General features: G+C 41.7%; 1 protein-coding gene across 1 annotated transcript; it reads left to right on the top strand.

The window, feature by feature from the left end:
* Window positions 1–2,420: 2,420 nt before the first annotated feature.
* On the top strand, window positions 2,421–26,567 carry SLAMF6 (SLAM family member 6). Its single transcript, XM_058660505.1, has 8 exons — window positions 2,421–2,561; window positions 18,074–18,400; window positions 20,798–21,061; window positions 21,498–21,608; window positions 21,938–21,976; window positions 23,159–23,238; window positions 24,814–24,888; window positions 25,215–26,567. The coding sequence occupies exons 1-8, from the start codon at window positions 2,468–2,470 to the stop codon at window positions 25,260–25,262; spliced, it is 1,038 nt and encodes a 345-aa protein (XP_058516488.1). The 5' UTR covers window positions 2,421–2,467; the 3' UTR covers window positions 25,263–26,567.
* Window positions 26,568–27,479: the final 912 nt, after the last annotated feature.

The following is a 27,479-nucleotide window of genomic DNA, read 5'->3' as shown; positions in this document are numbered from 1 at the left end:
ACTCTCCTGGAACTGTAAGAACCCATGTCAAGCTCCTGTCATCACTTGCACTTCAGCAGCGAAACTGTAGGGACTTGATTCTTTAGAGCACACCTCTCAACGCAAGAAGGTCCTTCAAGATTCTTGGGATTGCAAACCCATTGTAGACCTCAAGGTAAAATTGGGCAACTTTCTCCTCAGAAGCAAATGGTATCCTAACATGAACACCATTCCCAAGACATCATCATAAAAATTTTGTTCCTTTTCCTTTTTACTTTGCATAAATTTTCTGATTATCTACAGCAAATAAGGCAATAATTAACGTATATGAGTGAAATTGAAATCGTGTGGTTTGTTATTGTTTATAGCACTTGGATACACACTTGCTGAAAAGTTCTACTTTTTACTTGTTGAACTAGGCTACCATGCTGGGCCTGAAAAGAGCATTTAAAAAAAATAATAATTCAAATGACCAGACATCATGACTTGTGAAGTTCATACTGAAGCCAAATAAATCCATATAACAATAGCAGAGAGTGAGATCAATGCCCCAAGTAGAATTGATTTCTCAAAATCGATAGGCTGATTAAAAAGAAGGGAAACGCTACATTAACTTAAATTTTATCTAAGATTGCCTCTGTGTTGTTACTTATGTAACAAATTCTAACCTAACTTGGCATGTCAACAGAAGTCCTAACATAAGGGCCTATTGTTGTAACAAGCACAGGCATCACAGAAAACCAGCTTTGGCCAATCACAAGCTGCCAACCGATCAGCTATTGTCCAAATAAGGCAACTGTCACCCTGTAAACAGTCCTGCTGTTTCTATACGGCACTTCCTTTTTCTGTTCATAAATAATGTCTGCCTAATCACTGTATCTTCACTGGTTTTAGGTGCTGACAGACCCATGAATTGTCCTTAACTCAATTAAACTGTATTAAATTTAATTTGTTCAAAGTTCTTTGTTTCAATATTTCGAAGTTCTGTGCTACATGTGGGCTGTAGAAGGATTGGTCTGTTTCAGCTGGCTCAGACCCCCGGTGAGAGAGTAACAGGAACTGCTATGAACACTGCAGAGACTACACAGGCGCACAGAAACCTGGGACAGGAGACTGTGAGTGGCAACATACAGTCCATGCAAGCCCTAAAAGGATACAAGGTTAAGACTCCAGGAAACCAAAATACTCTAAAACATTGGTGGCAGACCGACATTTGGCACAATATTTAAGAGACACCACTTGGAACATCCACATCCATGTCATAGCGCCTGGATTCAACTCCCGAAGATGCTTCCAATCCCGGCTTCCTGTTCTTGTGCACCCTAGGAAGCAGCAGGTAACGGTTCAAGTTTGTGAGTCCCTGCCACTCATGTTAGATATTCAGACTGAGCTTCAGGCTCCTGGCTTTAGCCTCTCCCAGTCCCAGCCGTTGTGGTGTTTGCAGAGTAAAGTGGAGAACAGAAGATCTTGCTCCCCTGGTCTGTCTCTGTATCTGCCATCAAGTGAAAATAAACAAATATATCATTTTGGAAAAAAAACAGAACCACGTGTATATATGGGAGAATCAAGAAAACCACACACAATCACAGGCAAGATGCAGGCTCAGAAGAAGCAAGTTTCACATGAGGCTGATTCCTAGGCTCAGCAGCAGCCCAGCTACTGGGCAAAAGACCGTTCCAGGGCAGAGCCTTGGAATGGTGGCTATGAAAACAATGATAAATCGTCCAAGGAAAATGAACAGTGTAGCTCATTTAAAGGAAAAAATATTTTTAGAATATTAACTTACTTATTTGAAAGGCAGAGTGACATAGAGAGGAAGAGAAAGACAGATATCCACCCACTAAGTCTGTCCCCAAACAGCCACAATGCCCAGAGCTAAGCCAAATTGAAGCAAAGAGCTGAGAACTCCCTGAGATCTCCCTCATGCACGTCAACCAGGCCAACAGTTTGGGCCAGCTTCCACTGCTTTCCCAGGCACAGCAGTAAGGAGCTGCATGAAATGAGACACCTGGGACTCTAACATTAGATGCCAGCTTGCCAGCAGCTTAACTCGCTGTACCACAGAGTTGGTCAGAAAAGAACAATATAAATGACAGAAACTATCTCTGGGGAAGCCCAGAAATGTAATTTCTCCAAGACTTTACAACTACTGTCTTAAATACAGAGAAACAAACAAACAAAAAAACTCAAAGAACTAATGAAAATTAGAAAAATCAGGACTTAAACAGCTCTGTAAAAAAATGGGATCTAATGGACAGATTCAGAATATTCTTCCCGACCACAGCTAAAAGCATGTTTTCTCAAGTGTATACGTTAGGCCATAAAGTAATCCCATATATTTTAAAGGAATGAAATTCTATAATGTCTGTTTAGGGCCATGTGTAATTCAGCTGAGAATCAGCAAGAGAGGGATGTTTGATGTGAGGAAGTTCTCACTCACCGCGCGGAGAGGAAGGGGAAGTCACTTCAGCTAACCGTGGTACCAGCGATGACTGTATTGAGGTCTCCAGCACCAGTCAGCCCCGCTGAGAGCATGTTCTGGTTGTTCCAGTCTCTCCCACTCGTCTTCTGCCTCGGCCCAGGTAAATGTCAATGCAAACCTCTCTAGCCAATGAGTGCCTTCTTGCTTTTGTGTTTCTTGATGGTCTAACTCACTTGTGTACAGCTGTCTGTCTGGCCAAGGGAGCAAGTGGGGCTCATGGTGGTACCTGATGAACTGCCGTCTTCTTCCCATTTTGAATGCCAAAAGCCTGAGAGAGCTCAGAGCTAACAACTTCAGGTGTGTGTGTGCATGGAAGAGAAGTAACTGCTGGGGTGTGGGGAACAAGCTTTTCTAAGAATCAGCATGCTGTGCTAGACAAAGTGCTAAATCAGAAAAAAAGAAAAAAACGAATCTCCATACGATCGGCTACTAGGTGCCTGTGCAACTCGGGTAGTTGTCCTGGGACTCATTGAGATCATCTAAAATATTGAAAATCTACCCATCAGTGTAGCCAAAATTTTCCGTATCCAACCAGAAATACTAGAAATAGTTTCCATGCTAAGCATTGCTTTTCTTTTCTTTAAATGCAAAAACAACAGGTCTCCAGATCTCTCTTCCTTGATGCAAATCAGGGGCTAGCTAGACTCAAGACAGTTTAAAGCGTCAGAGAGGTGGATTGCCTGATCTGATTGTTCCTGCTGTCAGTCGGACAGAGAGCGTGAAGATTCATCTGATGTTTGGGATCACAAGTGCTTTGTTGGGGGCAGCATGTAGAATTGATCATGGGAGAGTTGAAAGAAAGCTAGCCAAAAGCTAGCTCCAGGGAACATTAAAAATAACTAGCATTCTTGGAGCATTATATTCTAGTTCATATTTTGGGTAGGTGCATCGTATTTATAAGTCTTATGACAATTCTATGAGCCTCTACTGTAGTCCCAATTTAAATTGAAGAAAAGGCTAAGACAATTTAAATGATTTACCTAAATTTCATAAACCAGCATGGGGCAAGCTTTTTCTTGAGAACCAATAAGAGTTAAACAGACATGACAGTGGCACTGAGGAGAGAGAATGAATAAAAACAAGAAAAACAAGAAATGCCGCAGATGTGGGTTCATTCATGTGAGTACTGAATGACTGGTACTTTTCTCATATCTGGAATGTATCATTAGAAGAGCAGGCAAAAATTTCTGTTCTGTGGAGTGAACATTTCAGAAGCTATAAACAAGATGAATAAATAAAAGAGCATGTTGGACAGCTGTAAATAATAAAAGGGAAATAAAACAAACAGAGAAAGACTTATGAAATACGGTGGAGAGGCGGTCAAATATTGGATAGGACAGTCAAAGAACATGGCAAAGTTAAGAGGCGGGGAGCAGCCACTGGGAGGAAGATGAGTTCCCTTTTATACCAACTGATTTTAAGACGGTGTGATATCCATGAGGAGATTTCCTGAAAGCAGCTAGAAATAGAATGAGGGACATGACTGCGGCTGTGGAGACTTGAAAGCCAGCAGCTTGAACTTTGTAACAGAAGCCAAAGAGGAAAATAAAACGAAAACAGAACCTTAGAAAGGAGGTTTGAGACAGAGAAAGAGGGAGAATTCTTTGTTATTCAAGAGCCACTTCTTAGGGAACCAGAAACTTGAGTCTTTGCCTTGCAAAATCAAACCAGCCTCTACGCTTCACTGTGGCTTCACTGTGACGTGTGTCCTCCTGGTGAATCCCCGCATGTCTCTATTGCCAAGGATATTTCTTGCAACAGCTCTGTGAAATGGCACATTCCACTTCACAGATGAGGGAAGAAAGCAGAGCACACATGAGTAACCCACATACAGTCACAGAGTTATGTAGGGGAGAGGTGCAGAAAGAGAAACCTAAATGTCTATGCATACATTTTAAGTTTTTGAGCTAAAATGAACTTATCTCTTAATTCTATTTTTCCACAAACTTTTTAAACTATCCTCATATAATTGAAGTCACATATCATGATGCCCTAGAGAAAATGAATGTTGTTTGTTGCTCTATCCTATTGTTTCTAGATGGGTGCTTGCGAGACACTCACGCTCATATGAATGACTTGGGAATCTCATTGAAATGATGAGACTGGGGCTTAGATGGGAACTAAGATTCTGCACTCTATCAAGCTCTTGGGTGGCAGCAGTGTCCACACTTAGAATAATAGCAAAGCTCTAAATTCCCCTGGACTTCATTCAGCCATACTGGGGTTTGCAGGAGGAAGGGATAAAAACTAATCCTTCATATGTGTTTGCTAGGAGCAGGTACAGGTATTTCAAGGCCTAGGAAAAAATGATTTTTTTTCAAGAATTCTTTTCTTATATTTGAAGAAGTTACAGAGACAAAGAAGGAGAGAAAGAGATATCTTCCATCCACAGGTTCACTCCCCAGATGGCCACAAAGGCCAGTCTGTACTAGGCTGAAGCCAGAAACCAGGAGCTTCATTCGGATCTACTGCATGCATGGCAGGGTCCAAGCACTTGGGCCATCTTCCACAGTTTTTCCCAGTATGTTAGCAGGGCACTGGATACATGGCGCTGCAGCTGGGATGCTTAATGGCAAGCCAGTGTCGCAGGAGGCAGCTTCACTTTCAACTTCATGCAAGCTCCAGATTGATTCTTGAGTCAAACATGCTGAAGTCTTTTGTGCCGAGATTCTGCTGTGATAGCTCCTCTCTCCTGAGCTGCAGTATCTACCTGCAGATGCGCACTGTGGCTCATCGCAGGCCGGGAGCGTTTTACGTTTTGTCATCATCCTCAAAAACACAAGTGTCTTTCCGTCTGATTCTGCGCTCTGCCTTTCACGCCTCATTCCTGGTGCCTTATCCCAAATCTATCTGCAGTTGATTCTCTAGCCCACATGCAGACTCTTTAAAAGTTATTATTATTAAGGTAGAATTCACATACTATAAAATGATGATTATCAAGTGTACATCTCAGTGGCATTTAGTGACTCACAGAAGTGTGCAGCTATCACCTCTGCTCTGAAACATTTTCTTCTTCATCTCCTAAGACAACCCTGCACCCACTAAGCAGTCACTTCTCATTTGCCCCTCTCCTCAGCCTCTGGGCAACATAAGACTGCTTTCAATGGATTTACCTACTCTGGATACTTCATATAAACGTGTATTGGAAACACCTTCTGTGCAAACATTGCCAACAAGGTGGAGGAGGCCTAGAGATTGAAGAAAGAGGCAAAAACCTCAAGATTTCACAAAGTATAATTTATCAAGAGGATTTGCAGGCAGAAGTGTGGTCTTGGGAAGCCACAAGACCTTGGGCTGCCTGGCTCCAGGTCAGTAGTGAGGGAATTATAGGTTAAGTTAGACTCATAAAACCCCATAGCTAAACTAAGTGCATCTGAACTTTCTCAGCAATATTAATAATCCAGGCAACAGGTAAGAGATATTTCAGGGACACATTGGCAGGAAGAGCATTGTTTGCTTCATTTGAGTTCTTTAGTTTTAGTACTAAAATGCTGATTTACACATATCCAGCTAAATGTCTGCAAAATGAAATCATACCTTGCATGGCCTTTTATCATGACTTCTTCCACTTAGGATACTATTTTTAAGATTCATCTTCATTGCACCATGAATCAATACTTCATTCCTCTTTATAGCTGAGAAGCATTCCATTATATTATGAACCACACATTGTTTAATCATTAATCTCTTATTAGATGGATGAGTAATTTTAACCTTTTGGCTCTGTGACTAATACTGCTATGAAGATATGTATGCAACTATTTAAGTATCCATTTTCAATCCTCCTTGATATCTACTAGAAAAGAGACACCTGAACAATCTGATAATTTTATGCCTAAGTTTTTCATAAAATCCAAAATTGTTTCCCTTGTGCTGTACTATTTTAAAGTTCTGCTAGGCGTCTACCAGAGTTTTAATTTCTCCACATCTTTATCAACACTCCTTACTTTCTGTTTTTTCTTTTAAAAACACACAAGCCATAAAGGTAGAAGTGAAGTAATATCTCATTGTGGTTTTAATTTGCAAATTCCTATTGAAAAAAAAGATTTTGAACATCTTTTCATGTGCTTATTGAGTACAGATGTATCTTTTATGCAGAAATCTGTTCAGGTCCTTTGCCCATGTTAATTAGGTTAAGTGTCCCTGTTGAGTTAAAACGTTTCTTTATTTGTTCTTGATATGAGACATATGATTTGGAAATGCTCCACTCCTTCTGTAAACTGAATTTCAGTTTCTATACATGTCCCTTGATGCCCAGAAGAGTTTCATTTTCATGGGACACAACTCATGTATCTTCTTTCTTTTCTTTTAAAGATTTATTTTCTTATTTGTTTGTTAGTTTGTTTGTTTGAAAGGCAGATTTTACAGATAGAGGAGAGACAGAAAGATCTTCCATCCACCGTTTCACTCCCCAAATGGCTGCAACAATCAGAGCTAAGCCAATCTGAAGCCCAGAGCCAGGAGCTTCTTCTAGGTGTCCCAGGCAGGTGTGGGATTCCAAGGCTCTGCCACTTTCTCAGGCCACAAGCAGGGAGCTGAATCTTAATCAAAGATTTTGGTCTTTGGTTTTATTTCTGTGTTATACCTTTGGTTTGGTATCGAGTAATACTGGCCTCATAGAGTTTGGCAAAGTTTCATCCTCTTCAGTATTTAGGAAAAGTTTAAAAGTATTGAAGCTAGTTGCTCTTTAAATGTTTCGTAAGATCCAGGCATAAAACCATGAAGCCCTGCACTATTATTTCATAGAAAACTTATAAACACTGCTTCAATCTTGTTGTAGCTCCATTAAATTTTCTGTATTCTCTGGAGTTAATTTTGGTAGGTTTTGTGTATCCAGTACTTTTTTCATTCCTTCATGGTTTCCCAATTCGTTGGTATATAGTTATCCATCAGAGCTTCTTAGGACTATTGTATTTCTGTGGCACTTGTCTGTTTTTCATCTCTTATGTATTCGAGTTTTCTCTTTTATGTTCATCTGGTTACATGGTTATATTTTTATTTGCTTTTCATTTTGTTGCTCTTTTGCATTTTATTACAATTTCATTTATTTTGCATTCTTTGTATTGTTTCTCATCTCCTGCTAATTTCAGATTTTTTTGGTTTTTTCGAAGTCATTGAGATGTATCATTATATTATTTATTTGATATCTGTCTATTATTAAATGCAACTGTCTGTTGCTATAAGCTTTTCTATTAATACTGGCTGTTTTTGTATCTCACAGACTTGATACATTGTATTTTCTTTTTAGATTTATTTTTTATTACAAAGTCAGATATACAGAGAGGAGGAGAGACAGAGAGGAAGATCTTCCATCCGATGATTCACCCCCCAAGTGAGCTGCAACGGGCCGGTACGCGCCGATCTGAGGCCAGGAACCAGGAACCTGGAACCTCTTCCAGGTCTCCCACGCGGGTGCAGTGTCCCAATGCATTGGGCAGCTCCACTTCCCAGGCCACAAGCAGGGAGCTGGATGGGAAGTGGAGCTGCCGGGAATAGAACCAGCGCTCATATGGGACCCCGGGGCATTCAAGGCGAGGACGTTAGCCGCTAGGCCACGCTGCAGGGCCCTGATACATTGTATTTTCATTTTCAATTATCTCAAGAACTGCTTTTAGTTTCCTCTTTACTTTCTTCAATGAGTCATTGGTCATTCAGGAGAATGTTACTCAATTTCCGTCTATTTGTAAATTTTCTGTTGTTACTGTTGTTAGTTTTATTCCCCTTTGGAATGACATGACTATTTCATTTACTGAGTTTTTATTTGTGACCTAATATATGATCCAGCCTAGGAAATATTTTATGGGCTGATGAGAATTTCGTATTCTGTAGATGTTGGATGTCATTTATATATAACAGAAATTTATAATGTTTCGTTTCTATTTGCTCCGTAACATGGTTTAGCGTTGATCAATCTTTGTTGGTTTTCATGCTTGTTAATCTGTTTATCCATTGATGACAGTGAAAGGTTGATGTCTTCTCACTATTATTTTATTGGAGACTCGCTCTGTGTATCTTTAGCTGCAAAATTAGTTTCCCACAGGTTGCATATAGTCAGTCATGATTTTTTTATCTATTTAGCCAATCTGTATCTTTTTGACTGTCAAATTTAATTCATTAATATTCAAATTTAATAATGATAGCTAAAAGGAGTTGATGTTGTGGCATAATGGATAATGACACTGCCAATGATACTGGCATCCCATATGAGAGCTGGTGCAAGTCCCAGCTGCTCTACTTCTAATCCAGCTTCCTGATAATGCCCTTGGAAAACGGCCCAAGTGGTTGGATCCTTTCCACACACATTGGAGACCCAGAAAAAGCTCCTGATCCCTGGCTTCACTCCACCCTTTCCCATTCCAGGTCATAGCAGCCCCATGGGGAGTGAACCTTTGGATGTAAGACACCTCTGCTTGCTCGCTCACGCGCTCGCTCTTTCTCTCTCTCTTCCTCTCTTTCTCCATTCTACCCCGACTCATAACTCTGATTTTTCTAATAAATAAGTAAATCTTTTCTAAAATAATAGGTAAGAATTAACTGATTATTTTTTGATTGGTTAATGATTGAATTCGCTCTGTTAGTGAGTTAGGTACTGTCATGTATTCTCACGATGTATGCTCTTCATATAATTTCCATTATACAGTTTTACAGGCATAGGAGTCCCTCCCTCCCCATTTTCCTTTCCCACATGCGTCTTCCTTTAGGACCCCTTCAGAATTTCTTGTTAGGCTGGCCTATTGATGATGGGATTCTCTCAGTTTTTGCTTGTCTAGGAAATATTTTATTTCTCCTTCACTGCTAAAGGATAGCTTCACTGAATACAACACTCTTGGTTGGAAATTTGTTTCTTTCAAAACTTGAATATGTCATCCCACTCTCTTGTAGGGTGACTGTTCGAAAGTTTTCTGCCAGTCTTCCTTTTTATGTAACTTGATATTTTAATCTCACTGTCCTAAACTTTGTCAATTTGACTCTAATAGGCCTTGGAGATGGTTTTGTATTCTAATTGAGTATGGTTAGGATTCTTTGACCTTCCTGTATGTAGATATTCATATCTCTCTCAATATTTGGAAAATTTTCAATTATTATTTCATTCAGTAGGTTCCCAATGACTTTTTCCTTCCCTTTTCCTTCTAACTAGATTTCAATACCTTAAGTATTTGCTTGCTGAATTGTATTGTGTATGTGTCATTGGCTTTCTGCATTCTTTTTTTGTTTTTGTCTGAGTTATTTCAGAAAGTCTTATCCTCAAGATCGGAAATCCTTTTTTCTATTGGTCTATTTTGTTGTTGAAGCTCTCAAATGTATCTTTTATCTCACTGATCGAAGTTTCAGCTTCAAATTTACCTATTGGTTTTTTTAGTGACTTTTATGTCTTTGTTGAATTTCGCCTTGTATCATGCATGGTTTCCCTCGTTTCTTAAAGTTTTCTATGTGCATTCTCTTGCATCTCATTTAATTTCCTTAGGATAATTCTTTCTAATTCCTGTTCAAGTTTTTCATAGGTTTCTTTCAAACAGGGATGTATTTCCAGAGAACTACTGTGTCTTTGGGAGGTGCCATGCTTCTTGTCCTCTTTATTTTCCCTGTGTCCCAACACTGACTTCTGCACATCTGGCATAATTTTGTACGTATGTGTGGAGTAGATTTCATTCTAAGAGACTTTTGTTATTTATAAGAAATGTGAGTGTTACTTGAGTTGTTGCTTTGGCTTTGGTCCAAGGTGAGCCCAGAGTGTAACTTCTGAGTTATTTCCTCATCTGTATCAAGGACAGCAGGGTTTTGGAGTCCGAGATGTCTGATCTGCAGTAGTTCATGGAGTTGGTAGTGTGACTTAGAAGAGGCCACAAGCTTCCAAAGGTGTATGTTGTCACTCCCCAGATATCTGGGTGTCAATTGCAGTATGGGTTGCAATCATTGCATTCACACTTCTGGTACTGTGGGACACAGAGTGGGTTGTTCGGTCCTTTTAGACTAGCCTGAGTGATGCTGGTACTTACAGCACTAATAGCTATGGCTCTAGGGTTATGGGATGTGGATGGGACCTTTGCCAGTCCTTCTCAGTGGGAGTGATTCATTCTGGAGGCAATAGCACCAAAAGCCCTGGCCCAGGCCTTGGGAAACATTGCAGGAACATGTACCAGTCCTACAGGGTAAATACAGGTTAGATTAGGGGATATTCACCGGTAAGTGTGGGCTTGGAGCACAAAATACAAGTAGATTCTCAGAAGTCCTACAAGTTAGGTTCCTGTGACTCTGAGGAATAGTCACAGTCCTGGAGCTTCAGGATGTGGTGAGGTCTTCACCAGATCTCACAGAGCAAATGCCAGTTAAGCAGATCCCAGAGATCAGTAGGATTGCAACACCAAGAGCAACAGTACCATAGCTGCAGTGCACAATGACTATCCCTAGTTCCAACAGGTCATGCAGGGTGGTACTGGGGCATATACCCTACCACCCAGTGTCCTGAGCTCAGAGCTGCAGAAAGCTGTGGCCTCAGCTCAGATGAGCTGGGACTTGGGTAGACCAAACACCCAGAAGCGAGAGGGAAGGCGCTTAGAGAGTGAGAACAGCTCTGAAGGTTATGCCCCCCAAATCTTACAGCTGCAGAATTCGGAGAGACCTTTGTTCTCTGCTCAGGAAAGCACCCTCATTCTGGTTTGTGGGTTTCTGGTTGTGATGGGGTTGCCAACTCCCCCTTTTCCCAGTAAGATGGCCTCCTTCAGCCACAGAGCCAGGATAGTGCTGCAGTATGCTTTGTTGCCTTTCTCTGCTGAATATCTGGAGTTCCCATTACTTCCTTAGGAACATTTCCGTCCCAATCAATCTCCTGGAACTATGATCCTTCCATTATTGCTCTGGAAGTGTTGTGTGGCTGATGGGAGAGCAGGTTCCTCTCTGACTGACCGTTTTGCTCTCTCTCCCGGCTTCACCTTCAACACCATTTCTTTTTTAAATGAGTTACTCAGAAATTTAAAACAATAAAAATGAGTTACTCATTGCCCTTATAAGCTTTCATAAAGCATCAGTGACTTCACCATATATTTATGCTTATTCTTCCTTCAAGTTTAGCATAATTTCTGTTTTTCTGATCAGAAGCTCTTTTCAAACCAGGATCTTTATTTATCCCTCAAACTAGAACCCCCTCAGACAAGCTAAAACAAGGTCATAGAGCTCATTTTTGGTCCCCCCAAAATTTTGAAATCCAAGCATAGTTTTTTAACATCCATTTTCCTAAACTTTTTAAGAGTCCTTGTATAGTTTTGCCAAACAGAATTATTTTATATATTTTAAATTATTTTATTTATATAAGGTGAGCAATTTCATGTATTCCACACAACAGATTTAGCATAGTGGTATTTCCCACCCTACCCTCCCTCCTGCCCATGGTCCCCACCTACCCTCCTCCTTCCTCATTTCTGATTGACAGGGAATATTTTTACCTTTCAGCATCTTAATTATGCCATCCCATTGCCTTCTCACATCTATGATTCTTCTGAGAACAGAGGTGATCTGAGGCCATTGAGGCCTACTTCCACTGAAATTTGCTTTCTCTTGCTGCATTTTAGAGTTTCTTTTTTGTATTTATACATTGATTATAAAGTCTTTTCTTATAAATTTCTTTATGATTATGCTTGAAGTTCACTGACTTTCTTGTATCTATAGCTTCATCTCTTGTCAAATTTATGTTTTTAGCCATGATTTCTTCAATTTCTTTCTCTTCTTTTAATATTTATTTATTTTTATTAGAAAGGCAGATATACAGAGAGGAGAGACAGAGAGGAGGAGCTTCCATCCATTGATTCACTCCCCAAGTGGCAATAAAGGCCAGAGCTGGCCGATCTGAAGCCAGGAACCCTGAGCCTCCTCTGGGTCTCCCACACAGATGCAGGTCCCAAGGCTTTGGGTCGTCCCCCATTGCTTTCCCAGGCTACAGGCAGGGAGCTGGATGGGAAGTGAGGCTGCCAGGATTACAACTAGTGCCCATATGGGATCCTGGCATGTGCAAGCCAGGACTTTAGCCACTGGGCCACCACACCAGGCCTCTGCGCAGGGCCCTTTCTTCTTTTTCATATTATGGACTCTCATTATGCATATGTTAGTATGTTTGGTAGTGTCCTTCACATCTTTTACAACCTGTACATTTTTTTCTTTCTATTTCTCAGACTGGATAATACCAATTAGCTTAGTTTCAAATAGCTGGTTATTTCTTCTGCCTGCTCAAATCTACTAAAGAAGTAGTCTAGTGAAATTTTTGTTTCAGTTGGATTTTTCAACTCCAGTACTTCCATTTGTGCCCTTGATGTGATTTCTATTTCTAATAGTTTCATTTTGTTCGTGTATTTTTCTCTAGTTCTTTATTAATGATATCTTTCAGAATTTTGAGTCTATTGGAGTTTATTATTTAAAAGTTTTATCTACAAAATCTGTTTTCTGTGCTTCCTTAGGGATAATTTCTGTTATGAATGGATCAAGCCTTCTTATTTCTTCACATGATCTCTACTCCGTGTTGTTGTTGACATCCATATGTTTTGAATTTTTAATGTGTTTAACTCTGAAAACCAAATTTTCCATTCTCCTCAATTTTAGTTTTTATTGTTTGCTCTGGTTTGCAGTTCTTGTTTGCTTGGTGACCCTTCTAGACTACTTTTTTAGCTAGTATTCATTTTGTAACTTGTGTTCTTTGAAGTTTCCTCTCCTCTAGCTTATGATTAGCTGGTGTTCTGACAGATATAGTTCCTGGAATACTGGGAGCAAAAATAAAAATTTGGGGCCCAGTGCCAGGATCCCCTATACAGGCACTAGTTCATGTCTTGGCTGATCCACTTCCCATCCAGCTCCCTGCTTGTGGCCTGGAAAAGCAGCAGAAAATGACCCAAAGCCTTGGGCACCTGCACCTACCTGGGAGGCCCAGAAGAAGCTCCTGGCTCCTGGCTTCAGATCTGTTCAGCTCCAGCTGTTGCAGCCACTTGGGGTGTGAACCAGCAGATGGAATATCTTTCTCATTGTCTATCCTTCTCTCTGTGAATTTGCCCTTTCAATAAAAATAAACTAATCTTAAAAAATAATAATAATAATTTAAAATCTTGCCCCTTCTTTACCCACTGTGTGTGTGTATTTCTGTAGAGGAATGGACACAGAACTACTTATTGTACCATTTCCACTGATAAAACCCACCCTCAGGCTTTCAGCCAAGAATTCCACAGAGCAGTCAATGTTTCGATAAAATGTCATCCATTTGATGCCATATTTAGCCCATATCACGCCTATTGTTATTGTTAAGCCTACACATCTCCTTTCTCTGTTCTTAGGTTCCATTTGCTAGCAGAATCATGGAAATATACAACTTTTTAAAAAAGATTTCAGTTGAAAGGCAGAGTTGCAGAAAAAGAGAGAAACAGAAATATTTCAAATGTTGGTTCACTCTCAAAATGACCACAATAGTCAGAGCTAAACCAGTCCAAACCTGGGACTCAGGAGTTTCTTCACATGGGTATAGGAACCCAAGCACTTGAGCCATACTCCACTGCTTTTTCAGGCCATTAGCTGGCAGCTGGTTGGGAAATGAAGCAACACAAACTGGAACTTGTGTTGATATTGGATGCCAGCACTCTAGGTGGAGGCTTAACTTGCTACACCATAGCACCAGCCCAGGAAATGCACAGCTCTCTACAAATTCTGCAAATGAACCACAGCCACAGCCAAGTCCTCCTCAATACTTTCACACCTCACAGAAACTTAATCCCAGTCTGCTTGAGTTCCCTAAGCTGGATTCTGAGTATTTCAGTAACTTGTAACCCTCAGCTTTCCTGAGTATGTTGGTTCATATCTAGCTTTTTTTTTTTCATTCTTTTTACATCAGGGAACCACTCATCCATCTCGTGCTCTTTCGCCCTTCACGCTGATCCCTCTAACAATCCTCATAAACATAAGCCAAGGCAAACTGATACAATGGATAATTCTTGAAGGATAATAAACTTCTGATTTTTAATTGCTGGAACAAATTATCTGAGTGAAACGAACTACGGAGTAGACAGTTCCACTTTGCTTAGCTTTTGGAGGCAGAGATGACACATCTCTTGCAAGAGGCCCACTTGGCGGCTTCATGGCAGATGGGCACGGGGAAACGCATGTTAGAGCAATCACACCACCAACAGGGGAATCAGAAACCGGTGGGGGCAGGCCAACTTTTTGTCTCTTTTCATGAGTGCAATCTACAAGAGTAAGGAAATGTAAGGAGTATGCTTGGCAAGAGGAGTTCTCAGTGTGGTGTGCTCTGGATGCTGAATGTCTCATATTTTAAAGTCTTAGATCCCAGGTTGGCACTATTGACAGGTAGTGGAACTTTTAGGAAATGAGGCCTACAAGAGAGTTCCTTGGACCACTGGGGACACGGCCCTTGGAAGGTAGTTGTCACGTGTCTTCATCAGTTCTTGCAACAGGGTTGCTATAAAAACTTGAGTTTGGGCCCACTCACTCTGCTTCCTGGCTCATGCCCTTTTCTTGCTTCTGTTCCATCATCTGTTATGGGGACTTCACTAGATCCCGTGTCATGCTGTTCAGAACTTCAGTCTCCAAAGCTGTGAACTAAATCAACCCTTCTTTTCTCCTTACGTAGCTCCTCTCTGGTATTTCACTGTCATAATGGAAAGCTGAATGAGACACTTAGGAGTCCTTGGACCCCAGGGTATACTTAATTTCTTAAGAGGAATTGAGTCATAATACCCTGGACAGAAAACCTCCAAAAGAAAGGATGAAGATGTATCCGTTTACTCTATGCATCTTCATTGGATGCTTATCATGTCTGTACTGTTCAAAAGCATTCCTAACAGTGGGAAAAACAAACACAAAAACCCTTGCCTTTATAGAGTTAATGCTCCAGTGGAGAGGAGAGGGAATCAAAAACCCCAAGCATGGTAATTATGAAGTATGCTAAATGATTAGTCCTACAGTGCAAAATAAAGAGCAACTGATGTGCAAGTCTGAATGGGGTTGGCAGTGAGGAAGAGGGGTTCACAGAAGAAGGCCTGCCTAAGAGGGAACATTTGCATAAAAGGGCTGACAAGGCAGAAAAACTGAGCTACATGTACTCTGGGAAGAGGCACATTCTAGACCATTGGAACTGCAAGTGCAAACGCCCTGACTGTACAAGGAACAACCAGACAGCTCAGAACAAAGAGAACTAGAACAGCACTAAAGTCAAGATGAGAAAAGGAACCGGGTCATTATTAAAATAGGTCATTGCAAAGACTTCATTAGGTTTGGTTCTGTTGGTAGGTGCTTTGTTTTTGTTTTTTGGTTTTGGGGGTTTGGTTTGGTTTTGTTTTGTTTTGCTGGAATGCAAAGAGAAAGCTACATAGGTCGTAAGAGTCAGCTAATTGCATGATCATAAAATGAATAAATATGCATAGCCAGACATGGATCAAGGAACAAAATACTGTCTGCACCCCCAAAATTTCCCATTATGTGGCCCCAATTAGCTGCCCCTCCCTCCTTCTCAAAGGTAAACATGCTCTTGACTTCGAAAAAGTGTAGTTTATGTTACCTGGGTTTTAACTTTAAATAAATGAAAGCTTAACAATGTATTCCTATGTATCCAAATTTTTTGACTCAAGATTTTGCTCGTGGTATTCATGCATGTGATTCTGAGAAAGAGGAGTGGTCATAATGACAAACTGCCATGTGTTAAAATGCTGACAGGAAGATGAAGTCCAGAAGGGGAACTGGTGGGAGCAATGGACATGTGCCTGAAATTCCCGTGACAGTTCAGGAAAGAAAGAATAAGTGCACATTCCCCTAAGAGGTGTCAGGAACCCAGGAGACAACCCACTCCATGGCCCTTTCTATGCCCATCCACCTACTGAGTTCCTCTTCTGAGAAATAAGAGAGAAATAAGTTGAGGTTGTTATTTAAATATTGTTTTAAATGTGTTTGAAAGGCAGAGAGGGAGAAATAGAAAGAAATATTTTACTTTTTGGTTCACTCCCCAATCGCTGCAACAAAGCCAGGAACCAAGAGCTTCTTCCAGGTCTCCCACATGAATGACAGGGGTCCAAGGACTTGGTCCATCTTCCCTGTTTTTCCAGGTCATTAGCAAGGCTGTATCTAAAGTAGAACATCTGGGACTTGAACCATAGGATGCTGGTGTCATAGGCGATAGCTTTAACCAATTTATGTTACAATGCCATTCTGGTTAGTTATTCATATACTAATTCAAACATCTATGCAGATCCTACAATGTAGCAGACATGGTACTTAGCACTGAAATTTGACAAACGGTGGTCAACTGGACAAACAAATAGTGGGCTATAAAATGATGTGCTAAATATCAAGAACTTAACTAAGGACACTTAAATAAATCTTTTGTTTTAAAAAACACTGTGGTGGGGGTTAGTGTTATGGCAGCAGGTTAAGCTATCGCTTGGACACCAACATCATATTTGAGAATGCCAACTCTAGTTCTGGTTCCTCCAGTTCCCATCCAGCTCCCTGCTGATGTGCCTGGAAAGGCAGCAGATGATGGCCCAAGTGTTTGGGTCTGTGTCACCAATGTGAGAGACTCAGATGGAGCTTCTGGCTTCTGGCTTCAATCTGGACCAGAGCTGGCTGTTACAGGCATCTGAGAAGAGAAGCAGCAGAAAGATCTATGAGTGTATATATGTGCATATTTGTGTGTATGTGTGTGCCTCTGTGTGTGTGCCACTTTGCCTTTTAAATAAACAGATAGGTAAATAAATAAATAAATAAATAAATCTTTTTGAAAAGAATCATTGTGATAATTTTACAGTTTTTGCCTGAATGCTGATGATTATAAAACAGACTGACAAAAACACGGACATTATGGCTTATTTTGAAATTACATTTGTTGTTTTTACATTTATCAGTCTTTTCTCACCAGTTGCTAGATTTAATCTTTCTGAGAGTAGAAAAGACGTCTTCTAGTATCATGAAAAGTATGAAAGTAGTTGCAGTCAGAAGATTTGCCTATTGAGTCCTGACTCTCTTCTTCTTTAGCTATTTAACTCTTATTTTTTCTGTGCATTGGTTCCTTTTTCCATAAATGAAGATAATAAAATCCATCCTGTCTTCTTTCCAGAATTGTAGTCAGCATCCCACGAAATAATACATGAGAAGAACTTTACGTGCTGTAAATTCCTGTTATTAGTTCTCTAAATTGCATAAACCTACAGTGTGTGATTGAGAACACACACTGGGTAATCAGTATATTCCACGCTGTAATTGATTTCATGTGCAAAAGCATCTGGGTTTCAGACTCTGTGCCAGAGAGAAGAAGCAGTTTGTTGTCCTTCACCATCTGATGCCCAAGGACCCAGAGGCTGAGGACCTCACATGGTCATGGGCCAAGAGTGATTGACAATGAGGCACTGGACCAGGACTTCCCATTAGCCAAGAGTGCCAGAGCTTTGTTTGAAGGTGGAGCCACTGGGTGTTAATTTGCCCATTTGAACACTTGTAACCCTTTCTCTCAGCATCCTAGCTCTCCACTTCAGTTTCAGAGAGCTCTAACAATGTGCAGAACTGGAGAAGAGGGTATAAGAACGGGTGGAGTAGTTGTCAGCAGAGTCTTACAACCTTGACTTCTTGTTTTTACAGGGAATGTAGTTTCACAGAGCAGCTCAAGCCCATTGGTGATGAACGGGACTCTGCTGGAGTCAGTAACTCTGCCTCTAAACCTTCCTTTGGGAGAGACGGTCACATTCATCACTTGGCTCTACAATGGAGTATCCATTGCCTTCATACAGCCAGGTGGACAACCAACAGTCCTAATGACCAATCCAAAATGGCGAAAACAACTGGACTTCACCGAATCCTATTCCTTGTGTCTCAAAAACCTTACAGGGACAGAAGCAGGATCTTACAGTGCTCAGATAACCACAGAGACCTCTGTAATATTTTCTAATTATACACTTAGAATCTTTGGTAAGTAAAAAACAATGTGGGATTTAATCACATATGGGTTAAAACACACTCTCTCACACAGACACACACAGACAAAACCACATTTTTTTAACTGTTGTGATAGAAACTGTGTACTATAGCCCGGTCATAAAGAGTATGGCATTTGGAATCAGAATGAGGCACCTTGATAAAGCAACCCAAAGGCATCTTGGAGCCATTTAGTGACAGTACGTAAGAACAGAACCCAAATCTTGTAGCTTCTAGCTCAGAATTACTGCTTTTTCCCTTCACCCCACATAGCCGAAAATGAAGCAAAATTAATGAAAGCTGTATTTATGGTTCTGTTACTGAATCCATTGTGTGTCTGTTACAGATCCTCACAAGACTCCATCCAGCAGGCATCACAGTAGCACACTAATTGCTCACAGTAATTTGCATTCAGTCACAGAGACAACAAGTGGGAGTATTTCCCACATAACCACCCTGCACAATATCTCACCTCACACAAAAGTTAGGGCCAGCATGGTAGCCTAATGGTTAAAGTTCTTGCTTTGCACATGCCGGTACCCCATACGGGCACTGGTTCTAATCCCCGCTCCCAACCAGTCCCTGCCTGTGGCCTAACAAAGCCTAGGAAAGCAGTCAAGCACAGCCCCAAGCCTTGGGACCTTATACCCATGTATGAGACCCAGAAGAAGCTCCAGGCTCCTGGTTTGGCATTGCAGCTCAGCTCCGGCATTGCAGCCACTTGGGGAGTGAATCAGCAGATGGAAGATCTTCTGTATCTCTCTTCCTCTCTGTGTATCTGTATTTCCAATAAAAATAAATGTTTTTTTTAAAGTGGCTGAATTCTGGATATGCTTTGAAAGGATAAACCATCAGGATTCCCTGAAGTGAGAATATGAGAAAGATACCTAAGTGAGGATTTTCATCTTAGTTGCTAGAAGGATACAGTTGTCATGAAGTAAGGTGGTGAAGATTTCAGGTTGAGCAGATTTAAGAGAGAAAAGCAGCATTCATTTTAAGCATGTTGAGTACCAGATATACTTATATCCAAGTGCAAACATCAAGTAAGAAGCACACATTCATAATGTGGATAAAGAAAACAGGATAGACTTTTTGTACAGCCATGGGTATGGGAAAAGATGTGACACTCATATCAAATATTTTCCATCTCTGTGTTTCATTTAATTTTCCTAAGTGCCTGAAAAGGAAGTATGAGTGCCTACCTCCCCACATAGTGAAAATGAGGCTAGAAACGATTAATAATTTGCCCATGGTTCTATAACCAATAAACAACAAAGCCATAACCCTAACTTCCATTTTCTTGACTGTAAATTTAGCATTCCTCCAAACTCTACTCTGGCAAAATAGAATGTACAAGAGGTCTTTTAAAAGTTCATGAAAAATGCATATCATGAAAAAAGATACAGATGAAATGTCAAAAATAAATGTCTCGTTCAACTCCACTCTCCGTGAATATTCTTGCTTCTGCTCTGTGACACCTACTCAGTGATTCAAGCTTAGAGTATTCCTGCGTCTCTTCTAACAGACACTTGGGGTTATCCTGTTCTATGATAGGTCACCTTCTACTCAACCATCAGGTCAAGGCAAGATCATTTACTTTTTAAAGATTTCTTTTTATTGTAAAGTCAGATATACAGAGAGAAAGTGAGACTTAGAGAAAGATCTTCCAACCAATGATTCACTCCCCAGGTGGCCAAAATGGCCACAGCTAAGACAATCTGAACTCAGGGACCAGCAGCTTCTTCTGGGTCTCCCACACAGTTGCAGGGTCCCAAGACTTTGGACCGTCCTCAACTACTTTCCCAGGCCACAAGTACGGAGCTAGATGGGAAGAAGAGCTCCCGTGATTAGAACCAGTGCCCATATTGGATCCTGGTGCATGCAAGGTGAGGACTTCTCTGCTAGGCTTTCATGCCAGGTCCAAGCCAGTTACTTTTTACTGCCTTGCTTTCATATCTTCATTGGTTCACAACTGCTGAGTCAGTCTTGGCTCCCAGAAATGGTTGCATCACTTGGTGTCTCAAAGCCTGAGTCCATCACGCTGCTTTGTTTTCCAGAGCCTAACTGCTTATGCTGCAGGACACTCAGCTTGGGGTCCAAGTTGTCTTTATAAGAGGGAGTATACAAGGACAAGAAGAGGGCCCTGGGTAGACTGGGGCTAGAATGGTAAAATGGGTAATCCAAACAGCCTGAATATTTGGTGGTAAACCAGGTCCTTCTCATGTGGTCATTCCACACTGTGCTCCCAGCAAATAAGCAGCATTAAGTAATTTCCAAAGTAGTCAGACCATGATGTAGAGTGAAGGTGGCATACACAAACATCCACATGAAGACACTTACAGGAGGCTGAGCCTAACCAGTTATCCAGACCCTCCCCTTTTCTCTAAACAGGGCAACTGAAGAACTTGCAAGTTACCAATCACATTCAGCTGTCTGAGAATAGGACCTGTGAGATCCACCTGACCTGCTCTGTGGAGAATCCAGATGATAATGTCTCATTCAGGTGGCAGACACCAGGAAACATGTATCTAAGTGAACCAAACCTCACTATCTCCTGGGACCCCAGGAATGCCAGTGAACAGAGTTACACCTGCATAGCTGAAAACCCTGCCAACAACTTATCTCTCACTGTGTTTGCCCAGGAACTCTGTGAAGGTATCTACCTGACGGTTCTCTGAAAGCCTTCAGTTGTCATAGGGTACATCACCTCCTCATGCCCTAAATGATTGCCAAACAGTGGCCCAATGGGAAGCAGCCAAATGCTACTGGGAGGGGACAGGCAACTTGTGTAGCCCAGTGCTTCTTAGCACCCTCCAATGCTCTCTGTTTCTTCTGTCCCTACCCTGCCCAGTCCACTCACAGCCCAAAAGGAAAATGTCCTGATAAATCTTGTTTACCCTTCTCCCTTACTCTACTGTGCCCTGCCCTGCCCTGTATCACATGAAATTCTCAGTCCCCACTGCCCAACACCCAGCCTGCAGTGTGGATGAGGCCACCCAGTACCCAAAGCAACCTAGAAGGGACTCACTGGTGACCCCAAGTAAGACACTCTGGGCCTCCACCTATGTTTTAATCTTTCTTCTCTTTTCAGGTATTTTCGATAAGGAAAGTGGACGCTGGGGTATTCCATGGATTATACCTTTAGCTCTTTCGATAATTATAGTCATCGGTGTGGTGATGATTTTCTGTTGGAATAAAAGAGGCAGGTTTTCTTTCCTCATATTTGTCTCTTCTCCAAGGTCCCAGGGAGTAGGATCCAGGCCTGTGACTGCCCAGTGCATCTTGTGGGGGAGAGGTACAGAGGGGGAGGATGCACACATTGGCTGGGCCAGTCCCCTGGGATGCACTGACACTTGCTTTATCCTGAGCAAGGTGTGCTGCTCAGGAGAGGAGAGGCATTCCCAGGGCCAGCCTGTCTGCCCTGCTTTTGTGCCATTTCCTAGCACACTCTCTAGAGACACACACGTGAGGTACACCGGGGAATCACTCTCATTGCAGCCACGCATTTCACATGCTGGTTTTATTTTTCAGGTTCCCTTTATTTGTCTACTCAGCAAACCCAGAGTCCTGGTAAGTATCCAGATTTTTAACTAGGAAGAGCTGAATGAAAAAGGAATAGGGATGACCAATGCCTGGATAATATGGAAAGAGCAATTCAAGATATTCCTGGTCAGACCACAGGTTGCAAGGGAAAATGACTTGTAATCATGGAGCTAACAGAGTCCCCCACTAGCTTGAGATCCCATCTTCACTCAATCCCTCCTAAAAAGATCAGGTGACTTCCCACTCTGCTTAAGGAGGAACTGAAGTGCCATAGAAAGGACATAAAGGTTGTGCATTGATAGCAGTAAGGCAAGGAAGGGTTGAGATTTAAGAATCAAAGGCCTGGGTTCAGCTCCTTGGCGTGGTAGCTTAAGCCTCTGCCTGCAGTGCCGGCACCCCTATGTGGATGCCTGTTTGAGTCCCAGATGTCCCACTTCTAAGCCAATTCCCAGCTTATATTTCTGGGAAAACAGTAGATGGCTCAAGTCCTAGGTTCCCTGTTCCATGTTCAAGGCCCAGAAGAAGCTCTAGGCTCCAGGCTTTGGACCAGGCCACCTCTACCCATCACAGCCATTTGAAGAATGCACCAGCGGGTGGAAGATCTGTCTGTCTGTCCTCTTTCTGTAGATCTATCTGTCTTTTAAATATAAATGCATAAATTCCATATATATGTGGAATCAACCACCTGTCTGACGTTATCACTACTGCTCCCCAAGGCTTGGGCAGTGGATAAACACAGACAAAGGAGAAAATGTGACACAGATGTGGATGCAGGCTCCCGGCTCAGACTGACTGCGTATCCTTCCGTGGGTGGGAGATGCACGGCCTCTCGTGTGGAAGGAATGGACTTGGAGTCAGAAAATACGCACCTGAGTTCCTGTTCAGCCACTTCCTGTGTGACTAGGCATAAATCTTTATGAGCCTTCCATTCTTCATGTCTGAAACTGCCAAATCTCTATGGGATGCGTAAAACTTACTGTCTTGAGATTAACAAAAAATAATTTTAAGTAAATAACCAAATCCACCTCCAGGGCCTCTGAAACAGACTTTGTAACTGAGGGTTTTCTCAAAAAGAAGAACTCTCTGAGGAAGGGTAAAGTCTTGAACAATGGTCCCTTTGGGGACAGGAAGCACTCTAGGGAAGACAAAGTCCTGGGGAGAGCAATCGAGACACATGCTGCCACTGATGCTACCTCCTTATATCAACAGCAGAGTGCCCGTGGGACATAGGTGACACGTCAACATATCCAGGGAGCACTGTGTATGCACAGGTCACTCATCCGAACCAGGTAAGTCCTTACAGTTTTGTACTCCATAACTGCCACTGCTTTTCTAGTCATCCCTTACAAAGTCATTGCTACAATCGTCTGACTGCTCCAAGTGAAGGGGAAAGAAGGCAGGAAAGAGGCTGCAAAGTCAAGTTCAAGGTCATTCTGGTGTCAGCTGCACTTGCCCTTGAGAAAATGTTGCCCTTTCTGCTTTGACTCTGTTCCAACTGTTTAATCCATCAGTAATGCCATGTACCTTTAACACCATTGCAAGCTATCTGAAAGCGTGATTTATGTCTCTGTCTCTCTTCTCCTGTAGCACTGCACTCAGTAAGTGCTAGCTGAGGGCATCAAAAGTTGCATTGAAAATTTCCAAGGGAATCAATTCCATCACAGAGGGCTTTTAGCCCCTGATGCGGGGATATCAGGTCAGAGGTACTCTCTCAGGAGGGAAAGAAGGACGAGAATCTGCAACCCCTCCAATAGCAGCGGACACAATAACTATGGACAGCCCTCACTCTTCTTAAGCAGCATAACAGAGCAGCTTTGGTCAGGCATCAAGAACTGCTCTGTCATGCATCAGTCACCACCACCCCTAAATAAAGCAGGTGGCATGTTTCTGAATAACAGCTCACATCCGGAGAGGCCAGTTTTGGTGTCTTCTGAAAAATGGGTCAGGGAGACGTCTCCAAAGGGATGGAAGCCATGATCCAGATAGAAATCTGGGAGTTTCCGAAACAAAGCTTCCCTCATAGATATTTATAAAGTGGGCCTCTTGCAAAGAGACAACAAAAAAGGTACTATCACTTGCTCCCCGTTCTTTCAGTGTTCCTTTTGACAACAAGCTGAATCACACTCCAGCAATCCAAGGAGCTAAGCTCCGACACATTTGTTAGCTTCTTCCTTAGCAAAAAAATAAATAAATAAAAAAAATTAAAAAAAATTTAAAGAAGTCTAGCTTGGGGACTTTCCAAGATCTTTATAACTCTTTCAATATTCCTTAATTAATTTACAGTGTCAAATTTTATGAGCACATTCTTTGAGGGACCTGATGATTTCTGCTGTTACTCTTTTGCTGCATATTCCAAGGGCAGAGCCATTCGGAAGGGCAGGTGCTCCTCTTTTTGTGGCTTCCCATATTTGAGGTGACCCCAGGGATATGGTGAAAAGACAGCTAGGATCGCAAAGACAAATGCAGAAGGTCAAATGAACAGTTCCTGGTGTAGCAAGTGAAAAGCTGAGACAAAATGGAACAGACAGTGATGACTGGTTAGTTCTCAAAAGCGGAGGAAGCGGCCAGATTCAGATGCAGGCCAAGCATGCTTCCTTCTCTTCACACCGTGAGTCTACCTTTCCAGCTTGCTCTGGATCTGGAGCTGCTGATTTACTGGGGTGCTGCTCTTCTGTTTGGGGCTCAGGAAAGGCCACTCAACTGTCCTGGTTCTGAGCTGTGGCACTTGGTCTCCAGCTCCTTTTACTAATCACTGCTTGGCCTTCTTTTGGAACAATTGGACAGCCTCTCTCATCACACCTTGTTTCCCAAGAACATATCTGTGTGTGAATCTCTGAGCCAAATGTGTGTGAATCTTTTCACAGGAAAAAGGAAATTCAACACCTGTGAAAAACAATGACTCTGTCACAATTTACTCCACAGTTAACCATTCCAAAGAGGTAAGGCTGGAATCGCCCATATTCTTATATTCTTACTTCCCTCCCCAGACCTGGAACTTTGCAAACAAAAGAGAGAGCTATGTGATGCATGCATATATAAGCAGTCTATGGAATGTCTCAGGATCATCACCAAAATGTACCCAAGAAGCTACCTTGTACAAACAACTGAGTTTTCAACTCACTTGGCTTTGAACTTAGTTTTAACTTAATTCAGCCTTATAATATCCATTCCCTATCCCTACTCTCTCTGCTTGTCAGTGCTCTCCCATCCTCTCTCTGAGTTTCTGCTCCCCACTAAGTGGTTTCACTTTCCTCTTTTCCCACAGAGTAAATACATTGCTTCCAGGAAAACTGCCCTTGACAATGTCATCTGAGTTTCTGACAGGCTTCAGATACTCAGGAATGATGGGTCTCCTGATCCCACAGGACAGAAATGCATCAGGAAGCTTGGTATCCTGCCTGGCTACAGAATCTGAATTCCTACATTTATTGCTTCCAGATCTCCTGGCTTGGACCTGCTTAGCTAGGTTCAATACGTAAGGAGTAACATCATTTCCAGTACAGGATCCAAACAGTATTTCTCCATCTACTCTAGGACGAAGCATGCTTCAGTTAACATATCTGCAATTTGACTCCCTCATTGGTAACTAAACAAGCAGAGCTGCATTTGACAGAGATGCTGTAATTCAGAAGGCAATCACTTCTACCTTTATAAAGCATCAGAAGTTAATTCCTTGGGATAGCGCACTATGTTCTGACAGTGTCGGGAGTTGGGTGGAATCACACTCATAGACTGGTGTATTCTTTACTAGACTGACCTTGGGGCAGGTTAATGATCTCATAAGCTTTGGACCCCAGACTGAACTGGAGGAGGACAACAATGTTTCAATTTCAGTGCCACAGTTAAGAATCCAAGGCATCCAGGGCCCTTGAACTCTACCTCCAGGACAGTTTGAACCTCTTCACTTCTCTCAGTTCCTCACACTGTCCCTGATCAGGAACACCATAATAACCTCCTCCAGGAGCTCACCTCACATTCTCCCTTCTGCCTCTTCAATGCATTCTGCACACGGCAACCAGCTTCATGTTTTCGATAAAACTCAGATCCTGCACCTGCCTACTTAAGCTCCAGCATGGAGACCAGTCTCCATGACCCTGGAGGATGTGCACCTCCAGTCTCAGCTGCCATCTGTCTCCACACTGGCCCAAGTCAGCCTCCTTCCCTCATCTTCTTGCAGCTCCTCCAGTAACAGAAAATGCTAAGAGAAAGAGTGATTAGCATCTGCCTCAAGGTCCTTCTCCTCAGTCCTTAGATTTCAGCTCCAATGGCCATCCCTGGAAGAGGCCTACCGAGAACTCCCCGCAGAAAGCTGGTCCCCTTATCACTCTGTTGCACTTTTCACGTCATTTATCGTGTGTCATTCAGATATTTATTTTCATCTGCCCATATTTTATCTGCACACAGCCACTATTCTATTCATTCCTATAACCTTAACATCTAGCACATTCCAGGTGGTCACGAAATATTTTTGATAACTAAAAGGACATGTGATGTGGTTTGTGAAATGAAATAAAACAATGCAGTCAGACCTCTGTATGTGTGGATTCTGCACCCGTGGATTCTTCACTGTGGACTGAAAATACTTTTAGTAAAATGTTATCTGTTCCAAACACACACAGACCTTTTGTCTTGTCATTGTTCCCTAAATAATACAGCGTACCAACTATTTGCAAAGCATTTACATTGTGTTAGGTATTACAAGTAACCTAGAAATGATTTAATAAATAGGAAAGTTACATCCATAGCCAGACACAAATGCTATATGATTTTATGCAAGGGATTGGCCCAGGGTCTTGGAACAAATCTTACACGGATGCTAACGGTTGACTTCACACCAGAAGCCCTGGCATAGTGCCCAGCACTCAGAAGAGTTCAGCACATGTTGGCCAGGGTCATTGCTGTTGTTGCTCCTGATGTTCTTGGTATTAGATTACATCCTCCTGGACTCATAGAACCTTCTTGCAAACCTCCAGCACAGTATGAAAGCAGGATGTTGCTTATTCTGCTTCTACGTCATGCCTTGTCCTCTCACTGCTCATCTTTTCTGAGTCTTATACTCCAGAAGAAAACTAACCCTCCTCTGAGGCTGGGAAGAGTCTCTAGTTTTTTGTGGATTTGAGGTAGTTTTTAATGTTTCATTTCTAACTGCACAAATACTATGTGTTCAATGTAAACAATTCCAAAATTATGCAAAAATCCTCTAAAATTCTTAGGAAAATTATCATAAGTGGTTTCATAGTAAAGTCATAACTTTTTACCAAGATGAAAAGGTGAATTTTTTTTCTTTTTTTCCTTTTTATTCTTTCTCTTTTTTTCCGTTTCTTCTTTCTTTTACTTTTTTTTTTGATAACTCTCTAAAGCCAGAATATTTAGTTCTACTATTCTTTTTTTGATTTTGATTATTTTTGTTTGCATTACCTGCAAATAGTTGAGTCAAAATAGTATTTTCAAATGTATACAGCAAGTAAATACAGTCTCCCTTTTTTATATACCCACTCTCACACTCCTACTTACACACACACAAACACAC

The sequence above is a fragment of the Ochotona princeps genome, chromosome 2 (assembly GCF_030435755.1).
Source record: "Ochotona princeps isolate mOchPri1 chromosome 2, mOchPri1.hap1, whole genome shotgun sequence".
Taxonomy (NCBI): domain Eukaryota; kingdom Metazoa; phylum Chordata; class Mammalia; order Lagomorpha; family Ochotonidae; genus Ochotona; species Ochotona princeps.
The sequence above is the reverse complement of the archived record's forward strand: the minus strand, read 5'-3'. Positions and strand labels throughout refer to the sequence as shown.